The sequence below is a fragment of the Thermobia domestica genome, chromosome 9 (assembly GCF_964235325.1).
Source record: "Thermobia domestica chromosome 9, izTheDome1.hap1.1, whole genome shotgun sequence".
NCBI lineage: Eukaryota > Metazoa > Arthropoda > Insecta > Zygentoma > Lepismatidae > Thermobia > Thermobia domestica.
The window spans coordinates 264,390,404-264,405,302 of NC_137462.1; the positions used below are offsets into that span (position 1 = coordinate 264,390,404).

A 14,899-nucleotide genomic window follows, 5' to 3' on the forward strand; every position below is an offset into this window, starting at 1 on the left:
CCATTTAGAAATAGGAAGAGGTGGACTTAATTCCAAGCAAATGAGAAGTGGCTTGTTTTAAGATAGTACTGGATAAAGCATACCCTTTAACTGGCCTACACACCGTCTACATGATGTAACTAGCTCTATTAAGAGTTAGGATGGGTTGCATTGTAGATATAACGAAAGCTTTACGCAGTATACTTAACATTTATGCTACGTAAAAATAACGTATTTTTAAATAATGTTTCATAAGTTTTTTTGTAAGTTTGTGATTCTTGTTAAAAATATGCATCAGGAACTGTGATGCAATCTATTTTGTATTTATATAATTATTACTATAATTATATTTGCTATACTTCAAACAAAATCGAGACTTAGGCCTAATAAATGACTGCTTAATATTTTTAACAAAACATTGCATTTAAATTGTTTTGTTTGAAATATAATTGTGTTCTTATATTTGATATTGAGGAATTTCCGGCTGTACTATGATCATAAGACTTCTAAGAAGGAAGTGAAGAATAGCAAGCGAAACGAAAATGGCCCCAAATGTGTGTAAATCAGCAATTCACAACTTTTAATGCAAGTTGGCTACTAGTATGTAACTGACAGATTGTTAGAATCTAGCAGATGCTCGCTTGCTGCTAACTTAGAGATCAGAAGACTTTTTAAAGTTCCGCAAGTCTAGTGCAAGTGAAGCGCAAACTTATGCTATGTAGGTTGTGACATACTCTGCAATGAAGGAGAAACGAAACTGGTGGGTCACATACCTAGAACAGATAGAAGATGGACGAGAAATAACATACATTGGATTTTCTAGAGATAAGAAGCGATGTACATAGAAGACAATCGAATACAAAATGTATAGATATAACCTGTCGTTTAGCAGAAACTGTACAAATGGAAAAGATCAGCTGATGGAAACATGTAGAAGAAAATGATGGAGACCTTTGTTCACCAGATGATTGATATGATTTGAATACATATGAAAGTTACACTTTTATATTTAAGCTGAACGTTACAATTTTTCTACAGCGATAGGAGAATGATCTATCAGTTGGCAACACTGAAAAAAGCGTTAGAAGCACAGACGATGGATGGTTTAAATTATTTATTTTTACGTCCTAATAGTTTTTAGTCTCACATACATTAATTGTATTTTCGTTTCTTTATTATAAACATGATCATGCAAAGCATTTTGTTCATACGGTTAGTTTTAATTATTTGGTATTGTACTGATTGGTATATTATTTTAATTACTAGAAGATAGTTGAAAAGTTTTGTGTAGCTAGACGACTATGGAAACCTTAGAGTATTGTGATATGAACATGTTTTAAGTTACAGAAGAAGGGTGAAACAGAATTATGATGAAAATTTGTAGAAGGAGAATGTGTAAGGAAATAAGAGATTCGTGAATTTAGAGAGACAATTGAAATCATATTTAGTTATTAAACTAAAATATTTGATAAAGATTTTTAAAATTTTCTATAATTTTATCTGACATATCCAGTTAAAAATGCGCACATTATTCACAAGTAATGTAGTTAGACATATATTTGAAGACATTTAGTGGTACTTTGATACATTTTTAAAGATATGTCTGAATATTATTTTAACGATATATAATTGTTTGACTACATAGCTGAAAATCAATCATACTGATATGTATTTTGGTTATATGTTTTGTTTTCCATGGCCCTAATACGTGATATAAGCTATTCAGCATTTTATGAACTTATTTTGTGCATCCACTACTAAATTACATCCATCAGTTGCACATTTAAATCAGTAAATTTTTAACTTATGAACCAACTAGTTATTAGTGTGAAGAATACGTTACATCATAATAAATTATAATCGACCAAATCAATTATTTCTAAGTTTTTAGTAGTGGAGGTTCAGATGTTAACTATCTCAATTGTTCAAAATGGATTCCAATTGTAAGTGCACTTGTTATAATTACTTTTGATATTTTAGTTTAATATTTAAGTATAAAGTTTGTTTGTTTATTATCTATATAAGTAAATGTTTGTATTCATACTATTTAAAAGTTCCTATAATACATTTTCAATGAAAGGAAAATTTTCTGCATTTTAGTTTATCCGAAGAAACAATATGTAGTGTATTCCCCTGCAAGAGAAATGTTTCTGAAATTCAGTTTAACAGAAAAAGTTTGTAACAAAATATGTTAATAAAAGTCTTTAGTGCAAAAGTTAATGTTTAATGTTGTAACAATAAACATTCTACATTTTAGTTTTTTAGAAATGTTAGAAACAATATGTAGTGTAATTGTCTGCAAGAAAAGTTTCTGGAACTTCATTTATCAAAACAGTTAGTAACATAATGTTAGTAAAAAATTTTTAGTGCAAAATTTTATCTATATAGTGTTGTAGCAATAAACATTCTTCATTTTAGTTTATCCGAAGAAACAATATATAGCATAATTTTCTCAAGAAAAGTTTCTGAAATACAGTTTATCAGAAAAAAGTTTGTAACAAAATATGTTAATAAAAATTTTTAGTGCAATAAACATTGTAACAATAAACATTCTGTATTCTAGTTTATCAGAAGCGTTAGAAACAATATGTGGTGTAATTGTCTGCAAGAAAAGTTTCTGAAATACACTTTATCAGAAAAAGTTTGTAACAAAATATGTTAATAAAAATTTTTAGTGCAAAAAGTTAATGTTAACGTTGTAACAATAAACATTCTGCATTCTAGTTTATCAGAAACGTTAGAAACAATATGTGGTGTAATTGTCTGCAAGAAAAGTTTCTGAAATACAGTTTAACAAAAGAGTTAGTAACATAATGTTAGTAAAACACTTTTAGTGCAAAATTTATCTGTATAGTGTTGTAACAATAAACACTCTGCATTTTAGTTTATCCGAAGAAACATTATGTAGTGTAATTTTCTGCAAGAAAAGTTTTCTGGAACTTCGTTTAACAAAAGAGTTAGTAACATAATGTTAGTAAAACACTTTTAGTGCAAAAGTTAATGTTTAATGATGTAACAATAAACATTCTGCATTCTAGTTAATCAGAAACGTTAGAAACAATATGTGGTGTAATTTTCTGCAAGAAAAGTTTCTGGAACTTCGTTTAACAAAGCAGTTAGTAACATAATGTTAGTAAAAATTTTTAGTGCAAAATTTTATCTGTATAATGTTGTAGCAATAAACATTCTTCATTTTAGTTTATCCCAAGAAACAATATGTAGTGTAATTTTCTGCAAGAAAAGTTTTCTGGAACTTCGTTTAACAAAACAATGTTAACAAAACACTTTTAGTGCAAAAGTTAATGTTGTAACAATAAACATTCTGCATTCTAGTTTATCAGTAAAGTTAGAAACAATATGTGGTGTAATTGTTTGCAAGAAAAGTTTCTGGAACTTCGTTTAACAAAACAGTTAGTGACAAAATATGTTAGTAAAAATAATTAGTGCAAAATTTATTTGTATAGTGTTGTAACAATAAACATTGTTCATTTTAGTTTATCAGAAATGTTAGAAACAATACGCACTGGAATGTTCTGCAAGAAAAGTTTTCTAGAATTTCGTTTAACAAAAAGTTAGCAACATAATGTTAGTAATACACCTTTAGTGTATCGTATCCAGGAAGTGAAATTTCTCGAGTTGCTACTTGTCAAAATTCACAAGTTTCGTGGATACGATACACTAAAAGTGTATTACTAACATTATGTTGCTAACTTTTTGTTAAACGAAATTCCAGAAAACTTTTCTTGCAGAACATTCCAGTGCATATTGTTTCTAACATTTCTGATAAAATAAAATGAACAATGTTTATTGTTACAACACTATACAAATAAATTTTGCACTAATTTTTTTTACTAACATATTTTGTCACTAACTGTTTTGTTAAACGAAGTTCCAGAAACTTTTCTTGCAGACAATTACACCACATATTGTTTCTAACTTTACTGATAAACTAGAATGCAGAATGTTTATTGTTACAACATTAACTTTTGCACTAAAAGTGTTTTGTTAACATTGTTTTGTTAAACGATGTTCCAGAAAACTTTTCTTGCAGAAAATTACAGTACATATTGTTTCTTGGGATAAACTAAAATGAAGAATGTTTATTGCTACAACATTATACAGATAAAATTTTGCACTAAAAATTTTTACTAACATTATGTTACTAACTGCTTTGTTAAACGAAGTTCCAGAAACTTTTCTTGCAGAAAATTACACCACATATTGTTTCTAACGTTTCTGATTAACTAGAATGCAGAATGTTTATTGTTACATCATTAAACATTAACTTTTGCACTAAAAGTGTTTTACTAACATCATGTTACTAACTCTTTTGTTAAACGAAGTTCCAGAAAACTTTTCTTGCAGAAAATTACACTACATAATGTTTCTTCGGATAAACTAAAATGCAGAGTGTTTATTGTTACAACACTATACAGATAAATTTTGCACTAAAAGTGTTTTACTAACATTATGTTACTAACTCTTTTGTTAAACTGTATTTCAGAAACTTTTCTTGCAGACAATTACACCACATATTGTTTCTAACGTTTCTGATAAACTAGAATGCAGAATGTTTATTGTTACAACGTTAACATTAACTTTTTGCACTAAAAATTTTTATTAACATATTTTGTTACAAACTTTTTCTGATAAAGTGTATTTCAGAAACTTTTCTTGCAGACAATTACACCACATATTGTTTCTAACGCTTCTGATAAACTAGAATACAGAATGTTTATTGTTACAATGTTTATTGCACTAAAAATTTTTATTAACATATTTTGTTACAAACTTTTTTCTGATAAACTGTATTTCAGAAACTTTTCTTGAGAAAATTATGCTATATATTGTTTCTTCGGATAAACTAAAATGAAGAATGTTTATTGCTACAACACTATATAGATAAAATTTTGCACTAAAATTTTTTTACTAACATTATGTTACTAACTGTTTTGATAAATGAAGTTCCAGAAACTTTTCTTGCAGACAATTACACTACATATTGTTTCTAACATTTCTAAAAAACTAAAATGTAGAATGTTTATTGTTACAACATTAAACATTAACTTTTGCACTAAAGACTTTTATTAACATATTTTGTTACAAACTTTTTCTGTTAAACTGAATTTCAGAAACATTTCTCTTGCAGGGGAATACACTACATATTGTTTCTTCGGATAAACTAAAATGCAGAAAATTTTCCTTTCATTGAAAATGTATTATAGGAACTTTTAAATAGTATGAATACAAACATTTACTTATATAGATAATAAACAAACAAACTTTATACTTAAATATTAAACTAAAATATCAAAAGTAATTATAACAAGTGCACTTACAATTGGAATCCATTTTGAACAATTGAGATAGTTAACATCTGAACCTCCACTACTAAAAACTTAGAAATAATTGATTTGGTCGATTATAATTTATTATGATGTAACGTATTCTTCACACTAATAACTAGTTGGTTCATAAGTTAAAAATTTACTGATTTAAATGTGCAACTGATGGATGTAATTTAGTAGTGGATGCACAAAATAAGTTCATAAAATGCTGAATAGCTTATATCACGTATTAGGGCCATGGAAAACAAAACATATAACCAAAATACATATCAGTATGATTGATTTTCAGCTATGTAGTCAAACAATTATATATCGTTAAAATAATATTCAGACATATCTTTAAAAATGTATCAAAGTACCACTAAATGTCTTCAAATATATGTCTAACTACATTACTTGTGAATAATGTGCGCATTTTTAACTGGATATGTCAGATAAAATTATAGAAAATTTTAAAAATCTTTATCAAATATTTTAGTTTAATAACTAAATATGATTTCAATTGTCTCTCTAAATTCACGAATCTCTTATTTCCTTACACATTCTCCTTCTACAAATTTTCATCATAATTCTGTTTCACCCTTCTTCTGTAACTTAAAACATGTTCATATCACAATACTCTAAGGTTTCCATAGTCGTCTAGCTACACAAAACTTTTCAACTATCTTCTAGTAATTAAAATAATATACCAATCAGTACAATACCAAATAATTAAAACTAACCGTATGAACAAAATGCTTTGCATGATCATGTTTATAATAAAGAAACGAAAATACAATTAATGTATGTGAGACTAAAAACTATTAGGACGTAAAAATAAATAATTTAAACCATCCATCGTCTGTGCTTCTAACGCTTTTTTCAGTGTTGCCAACTGATAGATCATTCTCCTATCGCTGTAGAAAAATTGTAACGTTCAGCTTAAATATAAAAGTGTAACTTTCATATGTATTCAAATCATATCAATCATCTGGTGAACAAAGGTCTCCATCATTTTCTTCTACATGTTTCCATCAGCTGATCTTTTCCATTTGTACAGTTTCTGCTAAACGACAGGTTATATCTATACATTTTGTATTCGATTGTCTTCTATGTACATCGCTTCTTATCTCTAGAAAATCCAATGTATGTTATTTCTCGTCCATCTTCTATCTGTTCTAGGTATGTGACCCACCAGTTTCGTTTCTCCTTCATTGCAGAGTATGTCACAACCTACATAGCATAAGTTTGCGCTTCACTTGCACTAGACTTGCGGAACTTTAAAAAGTCTTCTGATCTCTAAGTTAGCAGCAAGCGAGCATCTGCTAGATTCTAACAATCTGTCAGTTACATACTAGTAGCCAACTTGCATTAAAAGTTGTGAATTGCTGATTTACACACATTTGGGGCCATTTTCGTTTCGCTTGCTATTCTTCACTTCCTTCTTAGAAGTCTTATGATCATAGTACAGCCGGAAATTCCTCAATATCAAATATAAGAACACAATTATATTTCAAACAAAACAATTTAAATGCAATGTTTTGTTAAAAATATTAAGCAGTCATTTATTAGGCCTAAGTCTCGATTTTGTTTGAAGTATAGCAAATATAATTATAGTAATAATTATATAAATACAAAATAGATTGCATCACAGTTCCTGATGCATATTTTTAACAAGAATCACAAACTTACAAAAAAACTTATGAAACATTATTTAAAAATACGTTATTTTTACGTAGCATAAATGTTAAGTATACTGCGTAAAGCTTTCGTTATATCTACAATGCAACCCATCCTAACTCTTAATAGAGCTAGTTACATCATGTAGACGGTGTGTAGGCCAGTTAAAGGGTATGCTTTATCCAGTACTATCTTAAAACAAGCCACTTCTCATTTGCTTGGAATTAAGTCCACCTCTTCCTATTTCTAAATGGACTACGTTCCTCGGTTATAAATCACAGTAATAGCTCAAATTCCACTTTAAACAACAGTACCCTTCTCATGTAGCCTTGATCTTAAATTTTAGTCATTCAAAGAACCAGTAAAAACAGTAACTCAACAATTTCCTGAAATAATTAAATTCAGTATTTCAATCCAACACCATAGCAATGGGTGAAAATATTTCTAGTTTATCTAACATATTCTATTCTTAATTCAAAAGCACGAAGAAAATAGTTTAACACATTCAACACTTAAGCACACTTCTCAACTAAAAACGTATCAGGCTGTCTGTGAATATCATATGCAACCCTCAAAACAGTTATGAAATGTTAATTGCATAATTTTCTAGGTGTAAAAAATTAACCATAATAATAATTATTATTATTACATATACAATGCATCCCGGTCTCTCATTCACACTATATCCTATAATTTAGTCATGCTAATAGTTGTCGCCAATTGTGCTGCTGTTTGCCTTCTACCTGACGCTCTAAAACAATTTCACTAAACTATAGTGTTCCAAGTGGTATCCCTTATTGAAAACTGAATATTTCAATTTGTATACAAAGCTAATCCTAATAAAAACAAACACACTATTAATGTCGCTACCTACACTAATTAGATACCAAAGTTGTCCTAACGTGCATTACATATATCTCCTTTACTAATCTATTTTTTATACATATAGTCGCTATTGAACTCTCAGTGGAAAATAATTGTGGGTTTTCAGTGTTAAAAGCAATATCCTTCAATCAAGCAATCAACTTCAACAATAAGCTCTTCCGTGGCTAAGCGGTAAGCATACGCGAACCCGGGTTCGATTCCCGGTGGGCTCATGTCGTTCAAATTCCACGTTAATCAGTAGGTCTACGTCTCATATAGCCTCGCTGTTGAAACGGACGCTAAACTGAAATTCAATTCAACTTCAATAATATAACACAATTTATTATTTTCGATCCATTACCTTGAACTTACTGTATTATGTATACACATACATAAAAATCTAATTCCATACTCAAAATTTTATCCGCTAACTGTGCCATGTTACGCTTGCAACATTATTTACCTACAATACGTTTCTTTCCTTATAAAATGTTTGGTACCAAAACTTCGTAAGCAGTAAATAGTACTGTCCATAAACTAAGTCACTTCTGAAACGAAATGCTTTCGATTATTTCGAGTGTATTTCTAGTACAAAATATTGTGCCAATAGTTCTCCCATGTCCTCCTACATTCTCGTTCCACCAAATTATAAATGTGTACTTTATTAATTCCTCTAATTTATCCGAAAATATAATCGTAAAAAAGTAAACTCAAATACAAACAAGAGCTGCAATACTCAGTGGTAAAGTTCGTCTCTGGTGCAGGGGTACTTGGTTCAATCCCAGCGCACCAAGTGAGCTCTGTGGTAAACAAACACTGTGTGCATAGGGTTTCTCGCGGTTCTCCTGTTTCCTCTCACTTTCTCCATTCCACTATTTCATTCATTTCTCATCATCGCCATCTCCTTTAGTTTAGCCGGTATATTCGTTAAACGTAAAACTTCAAATATTTCATTCCACTTTCGAAATACAAACACGTACATATCTTTACGTCAAACATTAATACACAATCAGTAAGAAATAAGTGTGTTTTCATTCTTCATAATATGTCTTATTAACTATTTGTGCGTTTATGTACAGTTAAATAATGAAATATATTTTAAACAGAATATCCCAACTACTCCAGCTCATATATGTATAACATACATTTCCTAACGGGTAAATATATATATATATATATATATATATATATATATATATATATATATATATAAATTCTTTGTGTGAGAGTTCTGAAGGTCAAGCACACACACATATACACATACAGAGAGGAAGAGAGAGAGAAAGAAAGAGAAAGTGAAAAAACAAAAAGTAAATAAAACCCTTGCTACCTGTTACAAAAAACACAATCAGCTGTCCCTGCTATTGTACCTGTATAATCGTTTTCTTAATAGATATAACTAAGCGACTATGGTGGTACATTCACATGAATTCATATAAATTACATTCTGCAGACATTTCAAAGATGTAAGTTTCCTCTCAGACAATACGAAACAAAAAATAAATTAACATAAACCCTCAGCAACCCTATTCAGTTGCGCCAAAGAAAAAATGATTTTTCATCCTTTTTTTTCCGTTCCGTCTTTCCGTGTGCTAATCGCTAAATACTTCATTCACGTTTTTTTCCCTCTCTTCCAACCAAGTAAAGAGAATTGCTATGCTGTATCACATCCATGTAATACAATTAAATATTAAATTAATTTATTACTAATTCTTTATACATACCCTATATACTTAAATATTGTCATTACACGCAACAAAATTATTCTAAACTTATGTAAAAGTAGAAATATGATAATCCCTACCAAACAATTACAAAAGATCACTAATTATATTTCTTACATACAAATCAACTCCGTATATGAATATAAGAGAGTACGAAGCAGTTAAACCGACCAGGTTTTGACCTTGGAAGTTAATGGTCTTCAAAGAAGAAAGAATGCTTCCTGCTGTCCTGGAAGGGTGAGTATGGAGGGTGAGTAAGTGTCCTTCAGCCGTATGTTAATATTAATGGCAAAAGGTTAGTAATTAGCATACTACCACAAGTTTAATTCAAATAAAAGGTACATTACGGGTACTTATGAACTTCAATTACAGTTCGGCAATGAAACTACATACGTGAAAAGGTAAGTTGCATACAAGTAATGAAAGTGTAAGTACTTTGGAGGTTACATATGTTCAAAGGGCAATACAGTAAGTACACATAGTAATACTAGTTACAGGTAATGAGTATAAGTACAAAAACTAAGTAGTTTCAATGTTACATACGCAAAAAGGCGCCACTGAAGTAATGAAACTACAGTCCAGTACAGCATAATTACATGTCAGTAATTGTACCTAAAGTACCGGTAAAAAACAGCCGTAATAATTCAAGTTTAATTGAAACTTTGTACTTCAATTTATTACTTCAATGAGAGTACTTAGAGTAATTACAATATTCATTACTTCAACGACAATATGTACATAGAGTATAAGTACTTTCAAGGTCAAAAAAAAAGGACGTATGGGTATAACTCTACTATGCTGTTCAATTGCTACATGATGTATAATAAATGCATGATAATATTTTGTATAGTTTTCTGTTTGTGCGATTACATTTTCCAGGGCCTGCGGTAAACTTAAAACAAGCTCAAAAGTGGCATCACTTTGGGGGGGAGTGCGCCATCAGCTTTGGGGGGGATGGGCACCCCTGCACGTAGGTAATCAGAAATAACACACAAAAATAAAACATATGTTCATAAACATATATGTTTTCTCATTGCAACACACCAGGCCCATAACCCGCTTATATTTTTAATCATAATATAAATAAATATTAATCTACCTCTATCTAGTGAACATAGCCTATATGCACACATCTAGGTGGCAGCCGAGGGGGCTGATATCTCTCCAAACTTTAATTCGGCTCCCTAGGATTTAAATATCTTTGCTTCGGTCTTTTTAAAAATATTTGACAACGAAATACACATAGGGTCTACCTGAATGAGCTCTCTCAAAATTATACAGAAATCAGCACTACTGAGTGAACCGACTTGCTGTTAACTTCGCAAACCGAAATTATTTTTTCATTTAAATTAACGTAGACATAATTAATTCGTTCTAGTCAATCAAACGTATTGCTGATATGTTATGTATTTTTTTCTGTGGTGAAGAACATTACTATTAAAGAAAGAGTAAAACTGCAGTGCAAAGAGAAAGGTCTAAATTTAAATATTTAGGCTGTATTAACATTCACATATTCAAGTTGAGCTGATTTTGAATTGAACGTCCTTTTCAGCAGCGAGGCTATATGAGACAAGACCTACTGATTAACATGGAATCTGAACCACATGAGCTCCCACCGGGAATAGAACCCAGATCTCCCACGCCAAGGGCGTATATGCTAACCGCTTAGCCACAAAGGAACTCAACGCATACATTGAAGTATTATTGAAAAGAACTGTAAATACGTGTGTACATTGTAAAAGTGCGGTGGACTTTTAAAAATACAAAAATTCAGTATTAAAATCAGAATAGACAAGTTCCTATATACACGTAGGATATTAATTTCGTTATTTCTCATCTTTACAGGGTTTGAAGTTTCGAGGCAAGGTCTACTGGACTCTAAAACTCGTATGCGTCTATGTCAAGACCCTTGAATTTTGGTTTTATGATTGAATTGAAGTTTAGTATCCCCTTTAGCTCTCAAGCTATAATTATGAAATCGTACCACCTACAAATTAACGTGGGATCCGAATCCCATGAACTTCAACCGGGAATCGAACGCGAGTTTCCCGCGCCGAAGATATGTACACTAACAATTTAGCCACGAGGGACTTGCTATCGATTTTAGTATTGCATCCAGTTATAAAGAAAGGATTTTACTTCACAGTGTAAACGCGTACTAGACTTCCAAACTAGAGAAATTCAATATTGAAGTCAGAGAAAAAATATATCTACTATTTCTTTCTCTCAAATCTTTCAGTTCAACATCCCACGATTATGACCTTTAGGCTAAGGGATATAAAGGGTGGCCCAAAAGTAGGTATGCAGCCCGGTACTGATCAACTCATTGCTTTTTATATAATTTCTTATTGTCATCCATCAGATAAACTTAGTTTCTTTATTATTTGTTCTTAAAGTCGTTCTACTTATAAGCTCGGAACATCCGTGGCAAATAAACCCACAAGCTAGAATGTTATATTTGATCAATGCAGAGGTGTATACCTACTTTTGGGCCACCCTATAGATGATGAAGGTAAGTGAATGATTATATAAGATCAATGGAATGAAAATGTGCTCCGAGAAAACCCACGGATACGATGTTGTCCACCACAAACTTACTTGGTCGCTGATCGAACCAGAGACCTCATGCCCTAACCATTGAGCTACCGTGCACTCTCATCTACCATTTCCGGTTTCAATAGACAAGTAAGGTGGAGATGGTATATAGTCTGGAGTCGGTAAATTCATATTAGGGATGGCCAGAACCGGTTCCTGATGGAACCGTTTTTCGGCTCTGAACGGACCCGGTTTTAAAAGATCCGGTTCCGGAACGGTTTTTCGGCTCCATGTCTGAAACCGGTTCCGGAATCTGATCTGAAAACCGGATCTCCAAGAACCGGTTCCACTGGGACCAGAACTTTGTGACCATCCCTACGCTAAACCCAAGCTGCTGGCAGGCTGTGAACAGTGTGCTAGATGAAATGGTGGAAGCGAAAGGTAGCCGCCCAGACGGCGACCGCTTGTCTCATTTGGCTAAACAAACTGGGTAACTGACTAACGCATTGGCTAAAGAGGCAAACTGGCAAACTCATTTGGCTAAACACCTACTGGTGGACCCAAATATTATTTTCTGGGGGTCACAAGCGGTTCTAGGCGTGGAGGGCACAAGCGCGTGGTCCTCTTTGCAGTGTTTTGAAGGTGAACTTTGTGCCTCCTTTACGGGTCTTTGGGGACTTTCGGATCCAGGTCTGGAAAAAGTTCTGAAAACCGGATCTCCAAGAACCAGTTCCTCACGGAACCGGTTCCGCCGGAGCCGGAACTTTGTGGTCATCCCTAACTCATATCAAAAGTCCTTTTTCTTGCTATATCTTACCGTTTTTGCTCTAAGGATCCGCGGGCCACCAATTGGGGAAAACTCCTGTAGACTGTTAAGTACTGACTGTCTCAAAATTGATTTTTAGCTTGTTATTAAAAGCTTCATAGTAAAATAAAATATATTGTGTAAAATCTAGATTTATTACGGTTTCTGGGTGACATAAAATTCATTTTCGAATTATAATACTATTTCGCGAAATACCCCACGGAACTGCACGACACATCAGTATGTCGCGACACATCGGTTGGGAAAGTCTGTATAAAGGTGTACTATAAGTACAAGCAAATACATAAGGGTATGCATAAGAGTATACTTAGGCATAACACAGTATTGAAGTTGATCTGAACCTTCGGCAGAATATAGGTAGATATTTAGTTCCATTGTTGATTCTGAATCAACTATGCCTCTATACAAAATAAAAGCATGTTTGGTATAGAATGGAATTAAACTTCTTTTAACATTCTCAGGGCGGTATGATTAAACTAGCAATGTTATTATATTAACAAAAGTAGAAAAGATACATTTCTCCCCTTAATCTGCTTCACAATAAGAGATCATTATTCATTTTGGAAAACGCCGATGGCTTTGAAAGTGTATTGGTAACGGGAATAAATCCATCACCTATGACATCCTCAAGTCATTAACATCATGAAGCTATTAATCATGCCACGTCCCCAGGAAAAATCAATCATTCAGACGCTGTATGGGCTGCACTTGAAGGTGCTCCCTCCCCCCCCCCTACTATTGTCTCTTGTCAGTTATTATACCTACCCTTTCAATGGTCCAATAAGGTCACTGTCAGAAAAAGGGCGGGGAAGAATTTAATCTCAATGTAGGAAAAATACAAGGAAACAGCAGACAGACTACAAAGAGATTAATGTTTTCTTTGGTTTAAATCTATAAGCAAATACTGAAACTCAGAGCGTTATCAAATAATACAAATTCAATACATAATATGGAAATCTAATATTTCCTGTCCATCATCTGTTGATTCATTTTTCTTACTGTATTGTGTTATTTTAGTGTTATTTACAATTGTTTAACATTTTAGCATTGTTAAATTTTTTTTAAAATCATTTTTGTTATAATTAAATTAATTGTATTTGAATAAATATTATGTTATAGGTGGATGGAACAACATTTAAAGTTTAAGCCTAAATTACTGTTAATTTTTTCTGAACGTTGATTTATTATTTTTATTATTCTATTGTTCGCTTCTTTTTGTTGTACTAGACAAGAAACACCTACTCCAGTTCCCTTCCAGGCGGCAACGTACCAAGAACTGACAAAAACGTTGCCACGTTGGACCGCAATGGATATACGTTGGATTAAGAAGGATGCTGAACGAACGTCTCCAGAAACGATAGATATGCCTCTGCCTACCTCTCTGATAAAATCAAGGCTTCTAGAACTCCATGTTCCACTGGTCTCGATGGCTATTGGAGCAAATATAAATTTATCGAGGAGCTTATTGTATTTTCTTTCCTTTTCTGCCTCTCTACGTCTAACAACTTCTTCGTTTAATTTATTATTTAAAAAATATTTAAAATTTTAGTGGTATTTAATTTTATTGTTATTTAAAACTTGAGTGTTATTTAATATTAGTTTTTAATGACCACCCTCTTTTGTTGGGGACACACCAAAGAAAAAGTAATGACTTGATAATGCTTAACAGTAGGTAAAAATAACAGTGCCATTTAATTTCTACAAAAAATTGCTATTAAAATTATGTATTAGATGCCATGATTTCTATTTAAGATAGTTATGTAAAATTCAAGATATCAGACTTCAAAATTTCGGACGTCATTATGATGAGTCCTCAAACATTTTCATCCCCATCCCTATTCCCTACATACATTATTTCCGTGTGTTCCCGTTTCACAGAAAGGGGTTCAAACTGGTTTTTCACGCTCACAAGTAGAGTCCAAATTTATGAATCGAGTTGCGGGATGAGACATAGTACGCCTGAT

General features: G+C 31.9%; 1 protein-coding gene across 1 annotated transcript in view; it reads left to right on the forward strand.

The window, feature by feature from the left end:
* The window catches only part of LOC145694257 (THAP domain-containing protein 11-like), a 255,977-nt gene extending 241,368 nt beyond the window's left edge, over nucleotides 1-14,609 (forward strand). Inside the window, exon 3 of the mRNA XM_081770355.1 lies at nucleotides 14,163-14,609. Coding sequence (XP_081626481.1) covers nucleotides 14,163-14,261 — 99 coding nt within the window. The 3' untranslated portion in view covers nucleotides 14,262-14,609. The remainder of the gene's footprint in view (nucleotides 1-14,162) is intronic.
* Nucleotides 14,610-14,899: the final 290 nt, after the last annotated feature.